Here is a 25,744-nt window from a genome sequence, read left to right as displayed (position 1 = left end):
ACCATTCCAGGACGGTGGATTGGAAGAGCAGGAGCACAAGATCAATGTCATCGTCTGTGGCCTCCCAGGTCACCAGACCTTACTCCCTGCGATTTTTATTTGTGGGGGTACATAAAGGACTGTGTTTATGTCCCACCTATGCCCGCTACTCTTCAAGAGGTACGACATCGAATTGTTGCGGCCGTGAATTCGGTAACTAAAGACCAGTTGCGTCGTGTGTGGCAAGAAATGAGATACCGGTTTGATATTTGTCGTGTAACAAATGGTGCTCATATTGAGGTACAGTTTTGATATTTGTTGTGTAACATTTGGTACTCATATTGAGTGAAGGACCGTTGGAATTGTGTTTCTATCATTTGTAGTTTTTGAGAAATAAATGTTTGAAATCTGCTCTTTCTTTTTGAAACGCCCTGTATATGGTGTACATGAAGTCCAGCAGCACTTTCGATTATTTACTGCAAAAGAACAAAACATTGTACAGATATCAGTCAGCACTAGTCGCAAACATGGCGATTTCAGGTGCAGAGTGGGATTTCTGTGTGTTGGAGATTGACGAATGTTTAAAACCAGGTACAGTAAGAAGCCACCAACAAGGAAGGCCATTTACCACTGGCACAATAAATTCGTTATGATGGGTTGCTTGTGCCCAGCAAAGAGAAGCGGACATCCCGGTGTGAGTGAAGTGAATGTGGATCGCGTAAGAGACACATTCATAAGGAGTAGAAAGAAATCGGTGCATTGTGCATCCCGTGAACTCTAAATGGCCCCAATGACAGTGTGCTCCACCCCATTTTAATCGTGAAGTTCGTGGATACCTGAGCACGGAGCTGCCGCATCAATGGATTGGCAGTGCTACAGAAGGGGACAGTTGTTTCATGAAATGGCCTCCCCGATCGCCAGATCTCACTCCGTGTGACTTTTTCTTTGGGGACACAATAAAGATTGGGTGTATGTACTGCCTCCTACCACATGACGTAGCAGAGCTCCGGGAGAGAATATGGGAAATGAGTGCCACAGTGAAAATGCCATGCTGGGACGGGTATGGCAAGTATTCGATTACTGTATTGACATCTGCTGGGTCACTCATGGTTCACATATGGAACATTTGTAAAAAACTTTCAGAGATTCTCTTCAAATTGCAATATGCACAACATCTGTACAATGCTTAGTTCTCGTGCAATAAATAACATAGTGTTCCCGGACTTTAGTTACACCCTGCACGTCATGGTTCACCATAACTGATAATGATAACTGACACTTTTGTTCTATGAAGTATAATTTTATCTTCTTGGCCATTTCAAAAAACAAACTTTGGAAGTGCTTGTGTAACAACATGGATCAGTGCCAGAAGACCATATAATTAATAAAAAGAAAAGAAAGCTACACAATTGTAAAAGTAACAAAATTACAAACAGTTGCACCACATTTCTTCTCTGGTTGCTCAAACTGCTCATCGACCCTTTTTAGCTTGTGTAAGAGACTAGACTCCCTAAAAATCAATTCAGAAAAGACTTTCTAGCAAAAATTCATATTTGATGTTTTCTTTTCCTTTTCGTTTTTCTCTTCTTCTAGAAATGCTTTTCTTGCTATAGACAGTCTGCATTTTATATCATCTCTCTTATGGTCATCTTCAGATATTTTGCTGTATTAACAGCAAAACTCATTTTTTAGTGTCTCATTTCCTGGCCTTAAGCTATCTTGATTCTTTATTTATATTGCGATTTGTACTGAACACTACCTTTATATCTGCACTCTTACAAACTATTGAAGAGTATGGCATGGGGTGCTTCCCACAGTACTACATATGAAGGATCTCTTTCCATCCATTCATGTACAGTGCAGAGGAAGAATAATTGCTTAAATTTTTCTGTGCACACTAATTTGTCTGAACTTGTCTTCAGAGTCCCCATAGGAGCAACGAACAGGTTGCTGTAGTATTTCCTACATTCCTCAATTAATAACTGTTCTTTAAGCACTTTTTATATAGGTTATCATAGCACAGTTGACATCTACTTACAAGCTTCTAGCAGATCAGGTTTTTTGAACATTTCTAACACTGCCTTTTTTTTTTATTATTTTAAATTTTTAAATATATTCTTTCGGTCCTGTCTGGAATGATACCCACACAAATGTAAAATTTTAGAAAGGAATGCATGAATGTTTTACACTGCCTCCTTTGTAAACTCAGTGTTTTCACAGTATTTGCCATATGTTTTACCAATGTGGTATTTCCCCTTTATACCCCCCACAAACTGTTACACTCAGGTATTTGTACTAGTTGACTGGATCCAAATGTGACTCATTGATACTATAATCATACGCCAGTACTTTTCCACTTCTTGTTAAATGCACAATTTTATATTTCCGAACATTTAAACCAGCATTTACAACAAGTTGCTAACCACTGCTCAACTTTAAATCTTATAAATATTTATGAGGTGTGAATCAAGCATTCACTTTGAACACTGAGTAATCAAAGCTAATCATGGGAATGTATCACTGCGTGAGGACCAGAGGAATGTAACTCCATTTTAACAATTTTACAAAAGAAATGAAAGAAGGTATTTCAACATGCAAATTTCATGTTTCAGTGACTTAATCCAAGCTTTAATGAAAAATCTCTGCACCACTAAACACCACACTAAAAAAAAACCTGTGAAGATGACGCTATAACTTTAAAAAAATATTACTGACTGGTTCACTATTATTTGTTGTTTAATATAAGGCTAAGGAGATATGTCATTGTAATTCCAAGCGAATCAGTCTACAGGTTTTACATTTTGGGGGCACGCACTTGGCTGAGAAAATATAGTACAAAAACCTTATTTCCACATTAAAAAAGTCATCAATTGCAGTTAAAATAAAAACTTATTAGTGGATTTTTATACCAGTGTCACCACTGAACATTAACTTTCTCATTAACTTCAACACAACCCTTGCCATTGTGGACTAATCTCCAGCTTTCTCTTCTTTAAAATTTTTGTAAAATCTATTCATTAATAATACCAATGCAGCCAAGATCCACCAAGTCTTTATTTCTCTTCCTGAAGATTTAGTGTTCCATCATATTTCATTTCCAACTAGAAGAGATTTATACTAAATGAATTAACAAACAACAGAGATGATCCTCATTGGTACACAAAACGGGTCAGAACACTGTTGCAGAAACAACAAAAAAACGTGCCAAATTTAAAGAGATGCAAAACTGCAAGACTGGCAATTTTCACAGAAGCTCAAAATTTAGTGTGGACTTCAATGCAAGACACTTACAATAGTTTCCACAACGAAACTTTGTCTCGAAACCTAGCAGAAAATCTAGAGAGATTGTGCTCATTATGTGAAGTATGCTAGCGGAAGGACACAATCACTGCCTTCTCTGCGAGATAGCAATGGAGATACTATCAAAGACAGTGCTGCCAAAGCAGAGTTACTAAACACAGCCTTCTGAAATGCCTTCACACAAGAAGACCACGTAAATATTCCAGAATTCAAATCAAGAACAGCTGCCAACATGAGTAACGTACAAGTAAATGTCCTCTGAGTAGTGAAGCAACTTAAATCACTTAATAAAAGCAAGTCTTCTGGTCCAGACTGCATACCAATTAGGTTCCTTTCAGAGTATGCTGATACATTAGCTCCATACTTAAACTACCATATACAACCTATCGCTCCACGAAAGTTCCTTACCCAAAGACTGGATAGTTGCACAGGTCACACCAATATTCAAAAAAGGTAGTAGGAGTAATCCATTAAATTACAGGCCCATATCATTAACGTTGATATGCAGAAGGATTTTGGAACATATATTGTGTTAAAACATTATGAATTACCTTGAAGAGAGCAGTCTATTGACACACAGTAAACACCGATTTAGAAGACATCGTTCTTGTGAAACACAACTAGCTCTTTACTCACACGAAGTGTTGAGTGCGATTGACAAGGGATTTCAAACTGATTCCATATTTCTAGATTTCCAGAAGGCTTTTGACACTGTACCACACAAGCAACTTTTAGTGAAATTGTGTGCTTATGGAATATTGTCTCAGTTATGTCAGACATCACAGTTCATAGTAATTGACGGAAAGTCATTGAGCAAAACAGAAGTGATTTCTGGCATTCCCTAAGGTAATGTTATAGACTCCTTGCTGTTCCTTATCTATATAAATGATTTAGGAGACAATCTGAGCAGCCATCTTAGATTGTTTTCAGATGATGTTGCTGTTTATTGTCTAGTAAAGTCATCAGAAGATCAAAAACAAATTGCAAAACCATTAAGGAAAGATATCTGTATGGTGCAAAAATTGGCAACTGATCCCAAATTACGAAAAGTGTAAGGTCATCCACATGAGTGCTACAAGAAATCCATTAAACTTCAGTTACATGATAAATCACTAAAATCTGAAGGCCGTAAATTCAATTAATTACCGAGTAATTACAATTACGAACAATTTAAATTGGAAGGAACACACAGAAAAAGTTGTGGGGAAGGCTAACAGAAGACTACATTTTATTGGCAGAACACTTAGAAAAGTAACAGATTTACTAAAGAGACTGTCTACACTAGGCACGCCTGTCCCCTTTTAGAATACTGCTGCGCAGTGTGGGATCCTTACCAGACGGGATTAACGGAGTACATCGAGAAAGTTCAAAGAAGGGCAGCACGTTTTGTATTATTGCGAAATAGGTGAGATAGTGTCACTGAAATAATAGAGGATTTGGGATGGACATCATTAAAACAAAAGCATTTTTCATTGCAGCAGAATCTTTTCACGGAATTTCAATCGCCAACTTTCTCCTCCGCATGTGAAAATATTTTGCTGACACCGCTCTACATAGGGAGAAATGATCACCATAATAAAGCAACGGAAATCAGAGCTCACACGGAAAGATATGGGTGTTTGTTTTTTCTGTGCGCTGTACGAGATTGGAATAATAGGGAATTAATGTGAAGTGGTTCGATGAACCCTCTGCTAAGCACTTAAATGTGCTTTGCAGAGTATCCACATAAATGTGGGTGTCACTATAGACAATCAAAAATTGGGACTTCCTGAAAAACTTTTTAATTTTTGATCATGAAAATGTTTGGAAAAATGTGTGTTTAACATAACTTTTACAATTATAAAGCTGCATCACCTTAAGTAATTGTGTTCTATTTCGTTCAGTGTCAATTTTTGTGTTTTTCGACGGTTCCTTCTGCATAGCACCAAAAACCAAGTCCTTCTGATCCATTTCAACATCATCATACAGCCTTTGTTTCGAAGCAGTCTAAACAACAGTATATTACCCTGAAGGGTTCCAGATGTTAAATTTGCTCTCCATACTGGCATTGACAATCACACTCCACAGAAGAGTGGCCCGACTCAAAGAACCAATGCTCTGTCCTAGGAATGTTCAGAGTTTATAAGTATTTCACAAATGTTTCTGATACATAAAAACTAATAACGATAAACCCTAGAAAAATTTCAACTTCACAACCACCTTTCAGGGGAATATACTCTATCACTTATCTTCCAGACTGGGCGTCTGCAGAATGTGACCATTGCCACTGCTTTTCTATAACTTTCAGAAATCCACGGAACATGCCTCCCATGATTCAGTCCCGCTGATGTTCTTGGACATTTTCAGCAATTCTTGTACTTAAATGAACTGGTTGGCACTTCTTTCTTAGCAATTGATGTGTATGCCTTTCTTGAATGCCTATTCATTTTTCTTACACTCCTTCTCCCCTTGTCTGTGTTTCTCTTTTTCTCATTGTCTTTTCCTTTTCAAATACATTTCCTCTGTCAGACTGGCTAGGTTCTTAATCATAAGAATAAATAATCAGTGGGTCTACTTCTTCCTGATGCATGTTTGCTAACATCACAATCCCAAATTTTCCGGTGAAAAATGGACTATTCCCCAGGTGAAAGTACATTTTTTTTCTATGTTAAGTGACAATATACTTTCCCTTGGAACTGTAAAACTTATTAATCCTTTGAAAAGTAAAAGTTTTATACACCAGCATAGAACTTCACAGCATTTTAGGAAACAAAATCCAGCATGAAACAACACTTTTTGGAAATACATCTGATGCACAGCAATGTGTACACTACATATTTTCGTATTATGAAAGCATAAATATGAATTCCATCAAATACAGCACAGTAGCTTCTGAAGCACTGAAATCAAGACTGTGCTGCACCTTTGTCAGCCAATAGCAGCATCACTTAAGTAGCATGAACACACAAACAGGTAAAATTAATAGTTGAAATTACTATACAAAAATTATAGCTAAAAGAAAAGCTAAGCTTTCACATATAACACTGGCCATCAAAAATGATTAGCTGTTTCTCTCTTAGTGTGTGGCTAGGCAGGATCCTTGGAGCACAACTTTAACTACAGCAGCTGAATACCTATTAAGTACGATTATGAATTTCACTGCTGTGCACCAATTATTTGAAGAGTTACCTAGCTGAGTACATATTCCGTCAAGCACAACTCTTTCGTAGAATAACCAATTATTTGTGAAACTGCTCGAGAACTTTGCTCACACTTTTTTCTTAAAGGATAATTATACTTTTTCCTGTTGTTATTGCATAATTGGTAATCTAGGAAAGAACTAAAATAAATATGAAAACTAACCTTGAAGCTTTGTCTTTTTTAGCATGTGTTACCCTTTCAGATATATCAAACACAAATGTCTAAAATTTTAAATAAGGGCATAAATGGCTGGTCTTCTGGACCTAAAATTGTTTCAAGTGGCTCCTCCTCAGTGTCATGTTTTGAATGAGAGGCTAACGTTCCATGATGCAAGAATTCATTTTGTGTAAAAGGAAAATTACTTTAAAATTAACGCTACTCAAACCAGCACCCACTTTTTTTTTGTGCACCTTGTTACAAATGTAAACAGTTGTGATGTCACACTTTAGAAAGACAACTGAAAACAGTTTGTTGTTACGAAGTATTGAATAGTCTTTGACACATTTTGCTGTTAGGAAATGCTAGTGGGTGCACTGTGTTTTCTTGTTGTAAATGGTGCGTTTTCTTTGTAACAAAAATTTTATTGCGAGTTATTCTCTCATTTATGTTTTATTGCTGCAGTATTATTCTGTAGTAGTGGGTTAAAGTGAAACTGTTTGTTACAGTTATCTGTTTTTACTAGTCAAAATTTAACTGGAAGCTAAAATAATTCAGAATTCCTGAAATTCTACAAAAATATGTTTTTCCTGGATTTCTCTGCTTGTCCAGGGGCCTCTTCTGGATTAAAATGTAGTTCCAAATCTACTTCATGAAGCAAGGATTCAGAAAGTAAGAGTTCATACATTTTCCTGATGCTACAACTGAGATGTTCTTAGAGCCATAAGAACATACATACCACCACGTCTTTCTGCCTCTAAAATAAACTCGCAGCTTGGAGATATGCAGCACCTTATTCTTGACGAGAGAGAGAGAGAGAGAGAGAGAGAGAGAGAGAGAGAGATGTATGTTAGCAAGAAGGGCAGTAGCATAGTCTTAACAATAGGAAGAACTGTAATTCGAATGCTTTCAAAATGGAGGAGGTTGATATGTTCAAAATACCTCATTACATTTGAGTTCAGAATATGATCTAAGATTCTACAACGAAAGGACATAAAGGATATTGGACAGTACTTTTGTGAAACTTAATGACACACAGTTTTAATCTGCCAGGAAGTTCCATATCAGCGCACACTCCGCTGCAGAGTGAAAATCTCATTCTGGAGTACTTTTGTGGATTGCTCAAATCAGATATATTCAGCATTCATGATTTACAGAGCTGCAGAAAACAAGTATGAAGCACTGAAATCTGGAGAAAACAGTGTATTATTGTTCAGTATCAGTTCACATGTTAATAAGCATCAACTGAAATAAAAGCTGTAAAAATTAATCAGTGAAGCCCCTTCGTGCCAATTTAGGTACTATAATTTCTTGTGGAAGCTCTTTGCCTGGCTTGAGTGTGCCAATATTGGCACAATGATTTCCTTAGAAAGGTCTCTACCAAGGTGCTGTGCAGCAGTGGGACAGTAGACTCTGCTGGCCCAATGGGAAAGGCACTGAGATGTGGCTTCTTTAACGTCAATCATTGTGTAGCTGTAACACAGCCACTACAGTAATGACTTTAACACTTGCACCATGTGGTGTCTATACAGCTTGCGAAGGTTGCTATAAGCCATCTTAATGTCTGTGCCACATCATGTGGAATACAGGGTGTTTATAATGACACGTGGCTTCAAAGAATCCTTGGCTCGTTTAAGTGAATCGAAAAGGAATGTGAGCTGCCAAATTGACATTTAAGCAGCAGTTGTGGGAAGATTGCCTGGAAACTAGACTTGGCAAAAGGAAAAGGAATTTACAGTGGGCCATTTAGGTTGCCTAGTACATTTAATAATTGTTTTGGGTTTGGCTGTAACATGTAAGCGAATTGCTAAGTGAAACTTTCTGGCAGATTAAAACTGTGTGCCGGACCAAGACTCGAACTCGGGACCTTTGCCTTTCGCGGGAAAGTGCTCTACTGCAAAAGGCAAAGGTCCCAAGTTTGAGTCTCGGTCTGGCACACAGTTTTAATCTGCCAGGAAATTTCATATCAGCGCACACTCCGCTGTAGAGTGATAATTTCATTCTAGAACTGATAAGTTTTCAAAAAGGGGGTTGTTTCATGTGCTGTCTCAGTCGAGCCAGGAAGTGATACTTGTAAAAAAGAACCAACTGATTAAACTTTTAGTCAATTCAACGGTTAAGGAACTGTTCAATTTAAAAGAAAATTGGACTTCAAGGTTACTGGTTTTTCTGAGCGCGCTAATGACAGATGCTGGGTAACAACTAATTGTCAACTTATCATTGGTGCATCTTAAAATTAAGAGTAGTAGTTTTCTTTGGGCTACCAGTTTTAAAAGGTGTAAAGACTGTCTTATTTGAATGTGCTGTTTTTATCTGCAACAAACTGTTTTAATGGTTAACGGTTTTAAAGCTGGCTGTTTTTGTTAACTTATTAATGCTATTTCTTGAAACTACAAGAAATTTTCCTTTTTGTCAAAATATTTTGGTCAAGCTTTAAGGTTTATTGCCCGAATCAACCTGCAACATCAAAGTACAGGTCTAGCAGTGCCACACCTATAAGGTGGTGACGAGCGGGAGACTGCCAAGAATGAGGAGCAACAGTGGAACACGACGGGTGATTATCTCGACTGCAGGCCGTAGCGTCTCGCTGTGTTGTGCCGATGGCGACTGGTAGTTGCCCACGAGGCCCTCTGTGATGAAAACTACATGTTGACTATTCCGAGACATTTACAAAATTGAGGCCAAGAAACCCTGCTGGGTCCTATTTAAAACACCAGTCCCAGCAAGGAAACAACCGACTGTCAGGATAGGTACTATTTTCTATTGCCAACCTAAATGGCCATTCGTACAAAAAGCTATGCTTGTTTATCTAGCTTGCTATGAAAGAACTCTCCAGATCTGTTAGGTTGCCATTACCTAGCTGGTTCTATTAGCCAACTACCTCCCAGGAACGTACATTTACGCTCCTGGCATTGTTCTTTAAATGGAGGAGCTTTTTCATGAGCAGTCACTGCCACTTAACGGCCCTCTACCTGTGCTCAAAGTGGTTATCCTGTTCAGTAGTGCACTCGAACTCATTTTACTGTTTAAGGCCACTTTGCATAGCAAGCTGACACTGATGTCATTAATCTCCACTGTTATGTTAACCTTCAGTTCTGCCAGTGTGTGCAGTCTGTTTTTATTGGCCCCTTTCTTTAAAGAAGTCCCACAGCAAAGAGTACTGAGACGTTAAATTTGGATAATGTAAGGCGCCAAATTCCTTTAGAGACTATTAGATCACCAAAAATTTTACATAGGGAGTTAAAAGTTTCAGTAGGCGAGTGACGTATTTAGGCCAGCTATTAGGTCGTCTTGGGTCGGTACTGAGGAGAGGTGAATTCACTTGCTCGGCTGGGTGCGAGTCGGAAAGGCGAGGAGGCTGTTCGGTCATTCTGGGCGAGCTCATGTAGAAAGGTGGTAAGTGTGCGGTCAGGTATGTGTAATCCCAGAGCAGGGAGAATTTGGAAGTCAGCTACTCCCAAGGCTGGCGTGTACAAGCCATACCAGTAAGGGTGGCTTCCAAGACGGTCTAAAATGTTGCTACTTACAACTCTTAAGAATTCAATGACAAACCACAGTTCCATTGTAAAACAAATCTGAATACATCTGTGATCTTGGAAAACTGAAGCACATCCAATGAAACAGTAATGTTTTCAGTATCTTAGAAACTATGAAAGTTAGTAATTTGGAGTGACAAATATCTTCACATTAAACTTTGGAATTAACAACTTTTAAATGCTTAATGATATTTCAGCAAACCATGTCTCTGATGATCATAGCATAGGACTACAGCTGTCATTATTTATCATATTTATCAAATTTTCATATTCATTATGCAAATACCTATCAGAATATTTTGTTCTTCACAATAACATAGCCACTATATGCAGGCGTGAATGACTCGCCATACTTGTGTAGTTATTTAATGAATAGTTCACTATTTTTGCCAGTAACCTTATCGAAATGATTATTACAGCTTATATTAAAAGCCATTTGAATTTACAAGTGGTCAATTGCACGTATTAGTTAACACCATAATTGAAAACGAGTGCAAAATAATGCTTCTGTCAAGCAGGCCAAAGTAAGTGTAACTAATCTGTAAGAACATTTTATTGTCATTTAAAGTGAACACACATGTGCAAGGATGATTGCTTATTTATATATGAACAAAATATTATTTATACTTATTGTAAATGACCTGAGTATGACCATATGTTTATCATGTGCCTTTTATTAAATACTGTTATAATTTGTTAGTTCCTTGAAGAAAGTGATCAAGCTGAGTTAAACAACACCTGTAGAACACAAGAACAGTGTAGATTTGGTGGGGATGGCCTTCAGCCAATGAAAATTAGGCAGTGATGAAACACTATTGTAACCAAGTGAAAACGGACACTTTGTGAGTGGTGCACTCAAGAGAGCTGCTCGGTGCACTTTACATCAAGATCTGGAAGAAGTCAGACCTGCTTGAGGTAATCTGCAATATTCGCCCATGTACAACAGCTAGAATACTTTAACTTCCGCAAAGTCTGACTGTGATCCAGTTCAGAATTTTTAACTTTTTCCACATGCATTTCGGAATTAAAATGAGACAGAGCATTACTGTCTACTCTTTATTTCTCGAGTGTCAATGTATAAATTGTCATGCTGAGCTCTGAATTATTTTGAGCTGGCAAATATTTCATTTATTGAGACAATGAAACGGACGCAGTTTTGCGCATTTTGGATGACTACTGAAGTTTGGGGATTCTGCTACCACTCTTTTAAAGCAACTGAATTACATTTTAATGAGGTTATCTTTCTGGCTGTTTTATAACTGGTAATTGCAAGATCACTCTCCATCTATCTGATATCAATCACTTTAACAAATATCATTCAACATAGTTTTCTGGTGGTGTCTACATTAGTTTTGTATGATAGAATAAAACCCTTTTCACTAATTATTCATTTTATTTCTGGTTATTTTATTAATTCACATTTCTAGCAACGTACACACTATTTGACTGCAGGATCACATATACAATATTATTTGCGAATTTAACTGCTGGGCATGAATACAGATGTATACAGCTTGCCCCCTATGACTTCATTGAGCCACTCTTTTTAAACAGAGGCATGCATAGACCAACTATCTAGGTATATCAATATGGCGGCAAAGTAGCATACACTATCCTGTCGCAATCAACAGTAACATTCATCGGCATCAAGAAGAAAAATGAACTGTGGAACGATGTCTTGGTACACAAGACAAAGAGAATAAGGCCCACTATTCGAAAATGGGAGGGGCACAGCAAACTCCCATTTCCTGAAAGTGCAAGGTGTTTTCATGAAAGGTAGGTGGATTTTCAGTTGACCACATTCTCGTGTTTTGATGATTCATGTATCGATTAAGGTGGAACCACTCATCAATGAAGAAAAAACAGTATAGTTCTGCAATTCCATGGATGTCAACAACTGAGCAAAACCACATACAGTACGCTAGACACTTTTCTTTATCCAGTGTCTTCAATTCCTGCACACTATGTACAGGATATGCTTGATATTTTAGCTTCTGTATCGCTTTCTGAGTACTACCATATGAAATCTAAAGACTGGAAGTTCATAGTCTCAAACTTTTTGAATGTGAATGCAGTATCACATTCCTCAAATGCCAGTCTCAGTTCTCTTATTGTCTGCTGCATTCTTGGGAAAGGATGATTAATCTCATTGTTGTTGAACTGTTTGGCACAGTGGCATCTGGAAATCTCCCACGAAAGGCACACACGATACATGAATACAAATGACTGGCCAAATATTGTTCAACAACGAAAACTCTTTGCTTTTGCAAAAACCTTGTTTATCAAGCAATGAACTGTGCAATACGGAAGATAGTATATGACCTGTACCCTATACTTTGGTGTCTTTCTCATTGGTGGTAATACTTTTAGTGATAACTTGCAGTCGCTGGTCAAATGAATGCAGTACGACTCTTATTTACATATACTATAAACTACGTACATTGTGACCAATTTTCAGATTCAAATTTGATTATCATGACTTTTTTAAACTTCTGTGAAATTTATGGTAGTGACCATAGGAGATTGTATGAAGGGATTACATACCAATTACAACAACACATTTTGTAAAATGCAGAGAAAGTAATGGAAAAAATGATAGGTGCTCAAAGTTAGCATACACTAACCGCCTATACTTATACCACTACTGTCAACTACCATTTGACTTGCAGTCACTATTTCAAAAACACGTTGAAACTCAGATATAAACACACCAATCTTAAGTGCCTTACTATGCTTTATATAAAGGAAAACCTAGTATGCTACGTAAATCAAACAGTGTGATCCATTACCAAAATTACAGAACTTAATGAGAGGTACCAGGATGGAGTATCACACATACAGGTCTAAATTTGGTTGAGCATAGTAACTTCAAATTAATCATGTTGAACTTAAAGCCTTGTTTCAAAACTTCCTGTGCAGTTAGAACTAAGGTTATCTATTTTTCATTTCTTGAGTCAATATCTACCACTTGTGGCAAAACAAACTTTATTCCTTATTTCTGGAAATATTTAACATTATATGTTGTACTTGGATCACTGCCTGAACGACAACAGATTGCAATTTAGGCAATATATAATTGATATCTGTTTTTGTTAGTTGTACATACATTAACAACTACAAATGAAGCAGGTTGCAACAGTTTCACAAACTGTCATACAAGAAAATCTAGACTACGTGGCGCCATGTAGCATATAATGGTGAAACTTTACCACTAAGCAGTATATACAAAACACCAACAGGAGAGTGAGCAGACAGCTATACATGTGCTAAAAGTAATAACAGCGGTCAAAGTATACCCAGTTTATGGTACATTTATTTTTCTTGTGCACGACTTTTCGATCACAGTGTACAATGGAGATAGAATGGTGGACAATGTTCCCTGAATATCTGTGATCTGAACTAACAGCTCTGTTCAGTGAGGAAAAAATTCTAATTTTTCATAAGATTTTCATTTGATCTCCATGAGCCTAGCAAGCCTACTTGATAGGGAGCCCATAAGCTACAACAGTACTCTAGAAATGGTTGCACAAGCATCTTGTACATGAGGCACCACCGTTATCCAGAACATACAACAAATCTTGGTCTCCTGTTTTTCTTCTCTACAACTGATTCATGTATACCCCATTTCATTTCATATTACTCAGGTATATACGCCACTGGTGTGGGGGTGCGGGGAGGGTATCCTGGATGTTTTCCCTAGATCTCACGATTAAAAACAGTGTTTTCCAGGTGAAAATACACCTTTTTCTGGATGAAAAACACAATTCCCAGGGGTGGAAGTACATTTTTTCCATGTTAAGTTGCAATATACTTTCCCTTGGAGCTGTAAAACTTATCAATCCCTTGAATGGTGAAGGTTTTATATACCAGCATAGAACTTCCCAACAATTTAGTAAATTAAACAAAAAACAAAACAAAAAAAGTGCGTTTTGGAAAGATCTTTATCGCTTGGCAACTTGTACAGTGTATATTTTCATACTGCAAAAGTACAAATATGAATTAAACCAAATACCGCACAATTGCTTCCAAAACACTGAAATAGAGACTGCAATGCACTTTTGTCAGCCAATCACAACTCATGTCATGTAATCTCGCCAACCAGTGACAAGAAACAATCAGAGCAACGGACATGCGATGTAGTCTTCAGTCAGCCAATAGCAATGTTACTGCTAAGTAGTGTGAACCCACAAATAGGCACAGTTAATGGTTCAAGTTAATATACATACAGTACAGCTAAGCTTTGACACACAATATCAGACGTCAAAAATGTTTTGCTGTTTTTTCCTAGGGTGTGGTTTGCCAGGATATATGGCACAGCTTAAATTGCAGCAGCTGAATATTTCTAACAAGCACAATTACAAATTTCACTGTTATGTACTGAACATTTTGAGGGTTAGCTAGATGAATACATCTTAGACCAAGTACTTCAACTTTTCCACAGAAAAGCAAATTACATGTAAAACTGCTCAACAGCTAACCTTGCACTTTTGTCCCCTAGGATAATTATATGTTTTGCCATCATTTTGCCTAATTTGCAATCTAGGAAAGAATGAAAACAAATATGAAAAACTAACCTTTAATCTTTTTTTAAAGCATGTATCGCCCTTCAAGGTATATCAAACACAAATGTGCTAGTAAAATTTTAAATAATGGCATAAATGGCTGGTCTTCTGAGCCTGAAAGTTTTCCAAGAGGCTTGTTCACAAAGTGCCAGGTTTTGAATGAGAGTCAAACAATCCAAGATTTAAGAAATTCATCGTACATTCTCATGTGTAACCCAATTTATCCTGCAAAGAAAGGAAATTTCCTTTGAAAGTAATGCTTCTCAAACCACCGTTCACAATATTTTACCGTGACCTGTCAGAAACGTGAACACTTGGGACACCAAACTCATTGAAAGCAGTTTGTTGTGACGAAGTATTTCATAGTCTTTGTCTTAACATTTTGCTGTTGGCAAATGCTTTAGAGTGCAGGTTGGTGGTGGTGTTGTAAATGGCGCATTTTCTTGCAATTAAGGTTTTATGTTTTACTGTTCAAGTACTATTTTGCAGTAGCAGGATCAAGTACAATTCTTTAAGACTATCTGTTCTTACCAGTCCAAATTACTAAAATTTAATTGCAAACTTAAAACAATGAAGAAATTTATGGAATTGTAAGAGGTTCCCGGGTTTCCCCCCATATGAGAAAATTTCCACATTTTCCCCAGTTTTCCAAGGTGTCTCTGGGCATATGCACAGTGATCACTGTCTTACCCCTAGATATTTCAACAATGCTACAGATCTCAGAGGTGTACCGCTACCACTGTGATTTGATACTGCTGGATGTTTTCTATTTGATATAAGCATCATATTTAATTCAAAGTATTTCAAGAGGGCTGTCATCCAGCACATTTCTTACAAGCTGAACCACACATCACTTGGAAACACTATTCTAATACTCAACGACATAAATTTTCTACATAATCACAATTTGGATTTTTGTTACACAATCATAAAATTTAGTATACTTCTTTGCACATAACACATATTATACTGCAACCTTTCCCTGTGATACGGATAGAGTGAATTTTACAGTTACAGTACACTTTCTACGAGAAAAATATGGAAACATGCTCGCCATTTACTTGATTGCCTTAAGCTATGGGATTTTTTTTTTACACACACAGTGATTGATACTTAGTCATACTGAAATATATAAAGCCACCGATAAGTCAAAAGATTATGACTAACTGCTTAATAGCCCACTGGTCACCCTTTGGAATGTCATACAGCAACGATTCTGCATGGTATGGATTCAACAAGTCCATAGTAGGTTTCCATAGATCTTTGGCACCATATGCATACATCCAAGTCACTCAATTACCATATGGGCAAAGAGTTGACACCTGGCAGCATAGCAAACATGTCCCATTGGGCTGTGAGGCAAAATTGTTGCCCAAGACATCAATGTGAGTTCACTACCCTCAAACCATTGAGCAAGACTCTAGCCTTCTGAGACACACAGTTATACGGCTGGAAGATGTCGTCATGGAAGTAATTGAGCATATAGGGGCACAGGTGGTCCACACTAATGATCACACAGTTCACAGCTGTCTTGGCACCTGAGATTATTACCACAGGTCCCATGGAAATCCAGGTGGGAGAAGAGCGTAAGTGCAGGTTTACATCTGCTATTGTCCAAAATACTAATCTCTCTAGTGGCATGCACAAACTATAAGGGGTTACTACAGGTGAAAAAAAAAGAGGAAGAGGACTGACATAGCACAACAATTTTGTGATTGCACATGCAAGCCAATAACAAAGAGGTAGGCAGATCGTGCAAAAAAAGAAGGAACCATCACAAGAATTACATGGTAAAAGCTGTAGCCATTTTTTGAACATTAACTTTTGAATGTGGTGTGAAATACATAAAAATTCAATAAACAAATGAATTTTCTAAACTATCTGGCTGTGATACAAGGGAACAAGCATTTGCCAATGTTTTGTATCCAACAAAGCAATCTCTCTTCAAAGGACAGGCACCATACTACTATTGGTAATTTATGCAAGACTGCTCTAGACCAAACACAGCCATAAAATGTGAAATGAATTATTAAATGACAACCAGCAGAAGGGTTACCCTTGGGAATATCTAGATAATCTTTACACAATGTGTTTTGGAGACAGAACTTTTGATTTAAAGAGTTTCAAAATATATGTGTTACACTCACTGTCTGACTGCCCTTCGCAGAGTCCTCTGTTCTTGAGACATTTCTCATAGAGATCCTGTGACAAAACAAAAACCATAACTAGTTTTTAAAGTTTTCATGAAATCCTTGTATCATGCTCAAAATGCAAGAGTAAGACAGTTTGCTTGAGGGCACTCAAAAGCAACCAAATACCGCCCGTGATACTTAAACAGTAAAACAAACAATATAAATCTGCACTGTCTTTTAGTTGCAATTGATAAAACTTTATCAATGAAATACAGATAACTATGTGCCTGAAATACAAGGATTAGAACTTCAATAGTGGTGACAATTTATTTGCAAGTTATATAAAATAAATACATGTTTCAACATTTTACTGTCCCTCAAAGTAGTCACCAGTATTGTATGTTATCCGTTGCCAGTGACAAAGTCGAAGTATACCCTCAGCGCTGCCAGTTGTGTCGACAGATCAAGTGGAGTGGTCTATTGCCCAATGAAACACTATCAGTTCTGGGCAAATGCCACAAAGTTCTTCCTTAATCTCAGGAATCAAGTTGAACTCTCAAGGCTTTTTACGTCCAGGGAGTGTGGTGGCTGATACAGCACTTCCCAGCCCCACTAATCAACCAAACCAGTAACTTTGTGCACTGTATGCATCTGGGAACTGTCCTGCAAAATGTTGGGTGGGTCCTGCACAAACTGTTGCCATTTCTTTCTCTAAGATGGTTGCAGGCTGCATTCCAAAAATGTGGGTCCTGCACAAACCGATGCTATATCTTTCTCTAAAATGGTTGCAGGCTGCATTCCAAAAATGAACAGCGTAAGAGTACAAAGCAGTGACACTTTCTGCAGGACAGTGCTCAGTTGCTTATGGCACAAGTTGTGACTGATATTTTTGACCAATGGGGGCTGGAGAGTGCTGTACCACCCAGCAAAATCCTCAGACTTAAGTCCTGTGACTTTGACTTGATTTCTAAATCGAAGGAAGCACATCACCACATTCACTTCAGAGCTATTATAGAGATCTCTAGCGCAGCAGACTGCTTCACTTCAATTGTCGGCACCATGGGCACTGAGGTCTCCTCCAAGTTGCACATCACTGGCAACAGGTTATACACAATGCTGGTGACCACTCTGAAAGACAGAAAAACTTTGAAACATATATTTATTTGGTATAAGTTTTAATTAAATATTTGCCACTACCGAAGTTCCAACCTTCGTATTTTCCCCATGTTCTCTCCCTCCCTTTTTTCTCCTGATTTGTTTGGGTTTGGTATTTTCTAACAGTGTAATCATGAGCTCAAATTCATAGTAACAAAGGAACTGTCTTAAGTTATGTAAAAAGAACCACACAGGCAGTCATTCCAAGCGAAGGACAAGTGTCAGGGAAACTGCTGATGACATAAGAATTATCTTATTCTCTGTTCTGCAATACATTTGATACACTTACTAAATATCAGACCAGCTTTCTGACTGGTTCCAGGACTTATTAGCAGCTACAACTCTAAAACAGTTTTCTAAATGGTGTGAAATCATCAGATATAAAACTAACTTCGTGAGAACACCTACAATGTGTTATAAGGCCAATAATTTTCACTATACTAACATCAAGAGTACTAGGGGAACTACACTGTTAACTGCACAGGAGGAAGTGGATGGTGAAAAGAAGTACATTAAAGTTCTCTAGAAAGAGGAGGAAGTGTCTCATCACACAATAGAACTTATTTTACTTTTTCTCCACCCAGGAACCAAATTGCAATCTTCTGAGCCCAGAATTGGGCCACGTCAAGGGCTTCTTTCGTGACTAACCATAGATTGTCGAGGTTGCATCTGTAGAGAAAATTGGGACAACCAGGAGTGTTTCATGTCTTGCACAGCACCACAGTAAACTTATCATCCTCATTATCATAACCCAACTTGATAATGTTTGCTTTCACTGGGGCCACCCATGTTCTTATGCATTACAGGGTTCTCCATGTTTTCCAGTTTGTTGTGGAGTCACCAGGCACTACCTATGCTGGTGAACAGTCAGGTAGCAGCTCTTCAATGGTCATGTTGAAGAATCTTTCACAGGATCTCCGGCTGAGTCTCTTTTGAATTCGTGAGATGTTCTTTGGGAGCTGGGACTCCCTAGACCAGCAACCTAGAATCTAGCTTTGGTAGGGGCATGGGTTTCACACATCCCACTGTTATTCAACATGTTTCACTTAGGCTTGTGTTGAAATTCTTCATGTATGTTGATCTGGTCTCTTGTATTCAGCCAGAGAGAGGCATAGTGCTTGTACCGTAGTACAAGAGATAGTAAGTACTGTTCCCCACTCACATGATAGAAGGAAAAAATGGAGCTTATATGGAGGGATAGATAACACTCCACCCGAATGTCTAAACTCATTGGAGTAAGTGGCAACCAAATGACTACTCTGTTTGGTGTGCACTATCTGAAACTGGAGACACACCATCAAGATTTTTGGAAAAATATCACCTACACAACCCAAAGATAACAAGAGCAGATAAGCATTGAATTTGCTAGTGAAGAATGGAAAATATATACAGTAGACATCCGATGTAACGTGGTTGACGGGAAACATGCTTTACTCCTGTGTTAGCTCTTTGAAGGGCAGGCAAATCTGTAACGAACCACATACGTAGACGGTTTCAATGGGCGGTGGTCACTGTGGCTAACCACATAATATTTTCTCCCTTTACCACTCGGGCCAGTAGTCTCTCTGCCAACCAGCTAATTGTTGCCTAAAATGCCGCTAGATGGCAGTGCAGGTCATCTGGGCGAATTTTTGCCGCGTATTCAGAACAATAGTTGCTACTTTTTCATGGAAGCGGCGTGCAGTATTCTCTGTAGCTCTTCTTTATACAACTATTTTTGGTAAGTAATTGCTTATATTTATGTGTTGAACACATATAAGTCTTTATGTAATGTAACTTTAAATTGAAATAGAATTTTCCATGTTTTACTGACAAATTTCTGTGTGGTTAGTGCTGCTAACCACCGCCCTTCTGCTCCATCCAGTATATTTTCTTCGTCCCCATCGAATATGTCTAGCCGAAAAGGAATAACTGAGGACGAATGTTACCGAATTTTATTTGAAGAAATGCCTTCTAGTGACAGCAGTGTTGACAGTGATGGCACTGATGGAAATGACCCCACATTCATGACTAGCTGTTCAAGTTCTAGTCTTGTGTGCAGTCGTGTGGTTCTAAATTTAACTAGTGGTCTTCATGGAAAGAATCATATTATTTTCATGGACAATTATTTTACATCATATGATCTGTTCAAGGACCTAAAATCCAATGTTGTGTACGCTTGTGGAACAATAAATCCCAGAAGGAAAAACATACCAAAACTCAAGGAGGAAAAGGAACAGGATTAGAGGGGGAATTCGATTACAAAATAAGCAATGAAGGCATACTAATCTATAGATGGAAAGATAACAGGGTAGTCAACTTGATTTCAACATGTCATTCACTATCAGATGTGTCCATAGCAACTCGAAAAATAAAAGATGGAACAATAACAAATATCACTTGTCCAATTGCATTGAAAGGCTACAATTCCAGTATGAACTATGTGGATAATTTTGACCGACTAAAGTCAGATTACGCTATAGACAGAAAAAGCAAGAAATGGTGGATGAGATTGTTTTTCCACTTTTTAGACTGCAGTGTGACAAACGCGTTCATTATGCACAAAGAAATCGAAATGGAGCAGTTCTCCAATAAAGACTTCTGTAGAGAGGTGTACAAAATCTTGTTGGCTCCAAAAATAGTTTCTGTGGCAGTTAATTTTGCTTCTGTATCCCAAGGTAGTACAGCAACTCATATCAAATCACACAAACCATTGGTAGATGAAAGTATTCGCCACGAAAGCAGTAAACATCAACCAATTCACTCATCATCTAGAAGATGTGCAGTTCAAAGAAAAATCCAGTGCGAACAGTGTGGATGTGTTCAGTGTGCAAAGTACTTTTGTGTCTGAGAGCAGGGAACAACTGTTTCAAGAGATACCACGAAAATAAAAACTTGTTATTTCAAAGTTCAACCACCAAATATCGAATTTTTATACTGTAATGGGGTGGTGGTTACCTGTAGTGACCACATTTAATGTTAATATTTTGTTGTTGTTTGAGTGAATTTTTACAAACTCAATGTATAAAACATGCCAAGACAATAAAAAAAATGTGTTACAAGTAAAAGAAATTTGAAATTTGCAAATAAATTTTCTTGCCCCACTAGGGTAAATTTTAGTGGTGTTTACCTGCCCCTCAAAGAGTTAGAGCATACACTCAATACGTCGAGAGTGAGCCGTGTTATGGCAAACTATGAGTGGAAAGTCGGGAAGAAAAATACATAATGCAATATTATACATAGTGTACTTAAATTTAAGAGTATTAGAAGTAAAACATTTCAAAAACTTACCAAAAAAGGCACAGTAATTAGACAAACTTCACTCAAAAGTCGACCAAACAGTAACATGAGTCAGTACACTAAAGTACACTAGCAAGCACAGTATGATAATTTATAACAGTGCCTGCATGCTACAGCACATCATTAGTCTAATGCCTTAAAGAATTGGGTTGGGTATAATCCGTATCGCTTCAAGCAGGGTAACTTCATAGTCTCTGATGTTATTGAATTTAGCATATGTTAAAATTCAAGAGTAAGTAAGAGAGACAATTTTTTGTTTTCTCCAAAAAAAAAAAAATTCCTGCCCCATGATACAGGCCCCAAAAATGACACTGCGAACACCAGTTTAAAGATGCAAATTTTGGAAAATTTTTTAGAATGCTGTATATCTGTAAATGTTTTAGATATTTTGATAGTTTTTTTTTATTTGAAAGATAATTGTTTCATAATTACAATGGTATGGACATATCTCTCAAAGTTCTTTTACTGTCGCCTTTTGAATTTTTTTTATAATTTACAGATTTTTTCCTTCAAAATTGCAAATCCAAAGAAGTTTGATTTTTTCTGTTTATTAGTACCATGTAGTACTATATTCTCTGTAAAGGAGAGCTTCCACTTTTAAGATGGACAGATTTTATTTTAAAAAAAATTATTTTTTAACTTTCGAGGGTATTGTATGTCTTAACTGAATTTGTTTCTTACTAATTTCTTTGTTACAATGTTTATTTCTATTGTCTTTGTTGCAGTTTGTCAGTTTCTTTGTCATGGTTGTTCATTGCAGGTTTCTGTATTGTAGTTGTTCAGTGCTGATTTGTTTACTGAAGAGGTTTCTAAGAAATCTGAGACCATCCGGATAAATCTGTGTTTTCGTGCGGAATTTGCCAGTTGACGCATTTGCAGTGTGTTTTGTAAAAAGGACTGTTGAAATGTCTTGACTGAGGCCACAGGAGAGTGAAGTGTGCAGACTACTTGCATATCCATAAGAGGGTGGTATATAAGACAAACAAAAAAAACAGACTATGTTCAGGTTGGGAATAAGTGTTCTCAATTCAAGACTGTTTCGAAGTGAAGATGTTTCCAGTGACGACCTTTTGTGTTCTAAATGTTTTGACAGAATAACAACAATAATAGTATCTGGACAAAGTGAAGCCTCCCATGGTGCAGATGATGCAGATTTTGCATCAATAGAGGGACAATTAAATACCCTGAATCAGTCAACTACAGGGGTTGGTGTTAGTCCTGTTAAGAAACCATGGTCAGTGAAGTCGAGTCATAAGCTCTATGCTTCAAGAAAGAAGTGAAGGGCTGTCTTTACAGAAGACCTGGAAGACATATCAGACAACTCCGCAGAAATTACGTATGCGACATGGGAGGAAAATAAACTAATTAAGAAAACTGTTGCCTTCAACAGTTTCACTGATAAACTTGGTGAATGGTCAATGAAAGCAGTAGAACACCAGCATCTGAAGAAATTGCCACAACACATTGCAAAAGTGGAAGGGTGTGTACAGGCTGAAGAACTATGTTTGGCCCTTCACTGTAATTTTGCCGAGAACTGGTTGGTAATATTCCCACAAGAAGTACAAGGATATCATTAGAGTAATAACATGGTTTCAATTTTTACAAGTGTGACATATTTTCAAAACAAGACCACAAGTGTTGCAACTGTAAGTGATGACACAGGACATGACTCAGCACATGCTTTGCGAGCAATGTGCAAAATTCTTCAACTGCAAACAGGGGCAGAGAAGATCATCATTATATCTGATGGTGCTCCTAGTCATTACCAGCTGTTTGAATTAAGTAAGTCACTTGTGCGAACTGAATGGGAACATAGCACTAATGGTCACGGGAAGGGGCCTTGTGATGGTGTAGGTTGCCTGCTGAAGCACCACGCTACAAAACAATATTTCCAGACCAAATACAGCTGCAATTCAGAATGCTGAAGATTTTACAAGAGTCGTGAAATCTTACACAACCACAGCCCTCATTCTTTTGTCCAAAGAGGAAATCGATGGATTCCGTGAGCAGAAAAAAGAATGGTCCTTACTGTGAAAGAAATTCGGAAGACACATTTTTGGACTCAAAGTGATGGGCAAACTCATACTGCACACACTTTAAAGAGCAACACCTCAGAAACAGCAGGATAATATTCAGATTCACAATCTGAAAAGGGGGTATTTGTGGCGTGTGTGTATGACTGTGACTGGTGGATTGCAGAGATTATGGACACCAGTTATGAGTTAAGCAAAACTGTAGTAAACTTTATGCTACTGCATGGACCAGCTGCAGGTTATAGGTTTCCAGCTGAAGGACAGCAACAACACCATCAGTACTCACTTCCTGTTCAAAATGTTTTGAACAGTGTAAGTGCTCCAGTTCCTCTTCGTTCAAAAGGAAGGCATCGCTCTATCAAAGGAAGATACTGACTGGCTAATTTTAGTATAAAACAGAGAGCACAGAAGTTGTATAAATTGAAAGCATTAAGTCTTTTGACCTTTCACATACATTTTGGAATCATTTAAAATGCATGAAAAATGAGTCCCTTACTCATCATTCAAAACTAAAATCATGTTAAATAAGGCTAGGTCTTGATTTTTATGAGCCTGTTATGTGATGATAAAACATGATTCATGTATGGCAAAAATTTCAATTGTTTATAAAACCTGTTCAACCTAAAAGTGGAAGCTCTCGTTTTCAGGGAATGTAAAACTATATGGTACTAATCAACAGAAAAAAAAGAAAAATCAAAATTTTATGGATTGCAGTTTTTTCATAAATTATAAAAAGTTCAGAATGCTATAGTAAAAGGGCTTTGGCAGATAAGTCCAAAGGAAGGATTTCTTTGAAATCACAAAGCAATTATCTTTAAAATAAAAAAAAAAAAATAAAAAAAAACAACCTAATATCTAGAACTGTTCCAGAGATACAGCATTTTGAAATTTTTTTCCAAAATTCGCATCTTGAAAATGATATCCGCAGTGCCATCTTTGGAGGGCTGTATCTCGGAGCAGAAATTTTTTTTTGAGAAAATGAAAATTCCTGCCTAAAATGATATGGACTATGCAGTTAGCCTTCTCTGACAGGACATTTCAAGCAGATTATTGGGCATTGTTTTACGCTCATCCGGTGCAACAACTCAATTTGGTTTGGTTCACTTTGTCACTCCATCCATGTAATCACTTTATTTATATTATCCAATATTCACATGTACTGGGATCATCATCTATACTTCCTTCTTCAGCTGCATCATCCTCATCCTCAACTGTTCTACTACTGTCATTGGGAAGAGAATCAATAATGTCCTTGTCATCTACGATCTCCAAAATCTGTTCTTCATTGATGACGACTACTCAACAGTTCAAGTCTTCTACACAAATATTGCACAGCAGAACATCACATGGTGATTGGATGTCACTGCTGGTGAAATCTGTCACATTTTCTTGCAGTTTCTTCAATGAGGCACTTGTTCCAGCAATTTCTAATAGCAGTCAGACTGATACTTTTCCATGCCATGAATACTGAGATTGCAAAGATGTATTTCCATTTTCTCATCCAAATTCACTGCTTAAGTGAGCAGTTCACAGCAATAATGAGCCTTAAATGGTCACATGATGCCCTGGTCCAGCAAATGAATTTATGTCATGGTGTATTTTGGAAAAAAAACAAAGTTTTTATTATTCCATCTTCTCACTGCAACACATTTAGCACGTGAATGATCTGGACAATGATCGAGGATTAGTAGAGCCGCTTCTCTCTGCTTAAGTGATTGTAGGTGCTTTCTCACTGACACAACAAACTATTCTTGGAACGAATTGGTGAAAATGTCACACGTCATCCAAGCATTCTTCGAATGACCGTAAGTAAATTGTAATGACGACAGGTTTATATGCTTGAAACATCTCGGGCTAAGAGGTTTCAGGTTATGGCGACCCGATTTATATCGGGGCAGCCACTCAAACTAGAGGGGAGGTGGGAGGGGGTGGGTTCCAGAGAATTCCAGGTATGGGGAGAAAAGATAGTGTCATCCTTATAAATTAATGGTGAGTTGGGGAATATGGGGGGCAGGGTGGCGAACAGCAGTAACAACTTCTCTTTCCTCTCAGTTGAGATATATTAGCCATAAGCAGCACTTTAAACACATTTTTAAACTTCAGTAACAGATGGAATAACACTCATATAATCAACACACTTTCAAATAATAATATTATTATTATTATTATTATTATTATTATTATTATTACTACAAAAACTGGCTGTTGACACCAGCGGCTTCAGTGGCGAGAGACTGGCCGTGTGTGTGTGTGTGTGTGTGTGTGTGTGTGTGTGTGTGTTTTTCTTTTTGACCAAAAGCTCATTTTCAGACAGTCTCTTTGTTGTGCTTATCTGCGACTCGGCATCTCCGCTACATGGTCAGTAGCAATGATTCTTTTCATAATATTGTTATATTCCAATCTGGATTTTCCATTTTTTGGCTTTCAAATAC

At 37.6% G+C, this 25,744-nt stretch overlaps 1 protein-coding gene across 9 annotated transcripts in view; it reads right to left on the bottom strand.

Annotated features, from left to right (window-relative positions):
• The window catches only part of LOC124551035 (speckle-type POZ protein-like), a 115,122-nt gene that overhangs the window by 69,491 nt on the left and 19,887 nt on the right, over positions 1 to 25,744 (bottom strand). For 7 of the 9 annotated variants that reach the window (XM_047125895.1, XM_047125891.1, XM_047125893.1 and 4 more), the window contains one exon: positions 16,861 to 16,915. The exons of the other annotated variants lie outside the window; for them this stretch is intronic. In XM_047125895.1, the coding sequence (XP_046981851.1) occupies positions 16,861 to 16,901 (41 nt within the window). In that variant the 5' untranslated portion in view covers positions 16,902 to 16,915. The remainder of the gene's footprint in view (positions 1 to 16,860; positions 16,916 to 25,744) is intronic. 9 annotated transcript variants of the gene reach the window in all.

The sequence above is a fragment of the Schistocerca americana genome, chromosome 9 (assembly GCF_021461395.2).
Source record: "Schistocerca americana isolate TAMUIC-IGC-003095 chromosome 9, iqSchAmer2.1, whole genome shotgun sequence".
NCBI classification, from domain to species: Eukaryota; Metazoa; Arthropoda; class Insecta; order Orthoptera; family Acrididae; genus Schistocerca; species Schistocerca americana.
Note: the sequence above shows the minus strand (reverse complement) of the source record. Positions and strands in the feature narration are given on the sequence as shown.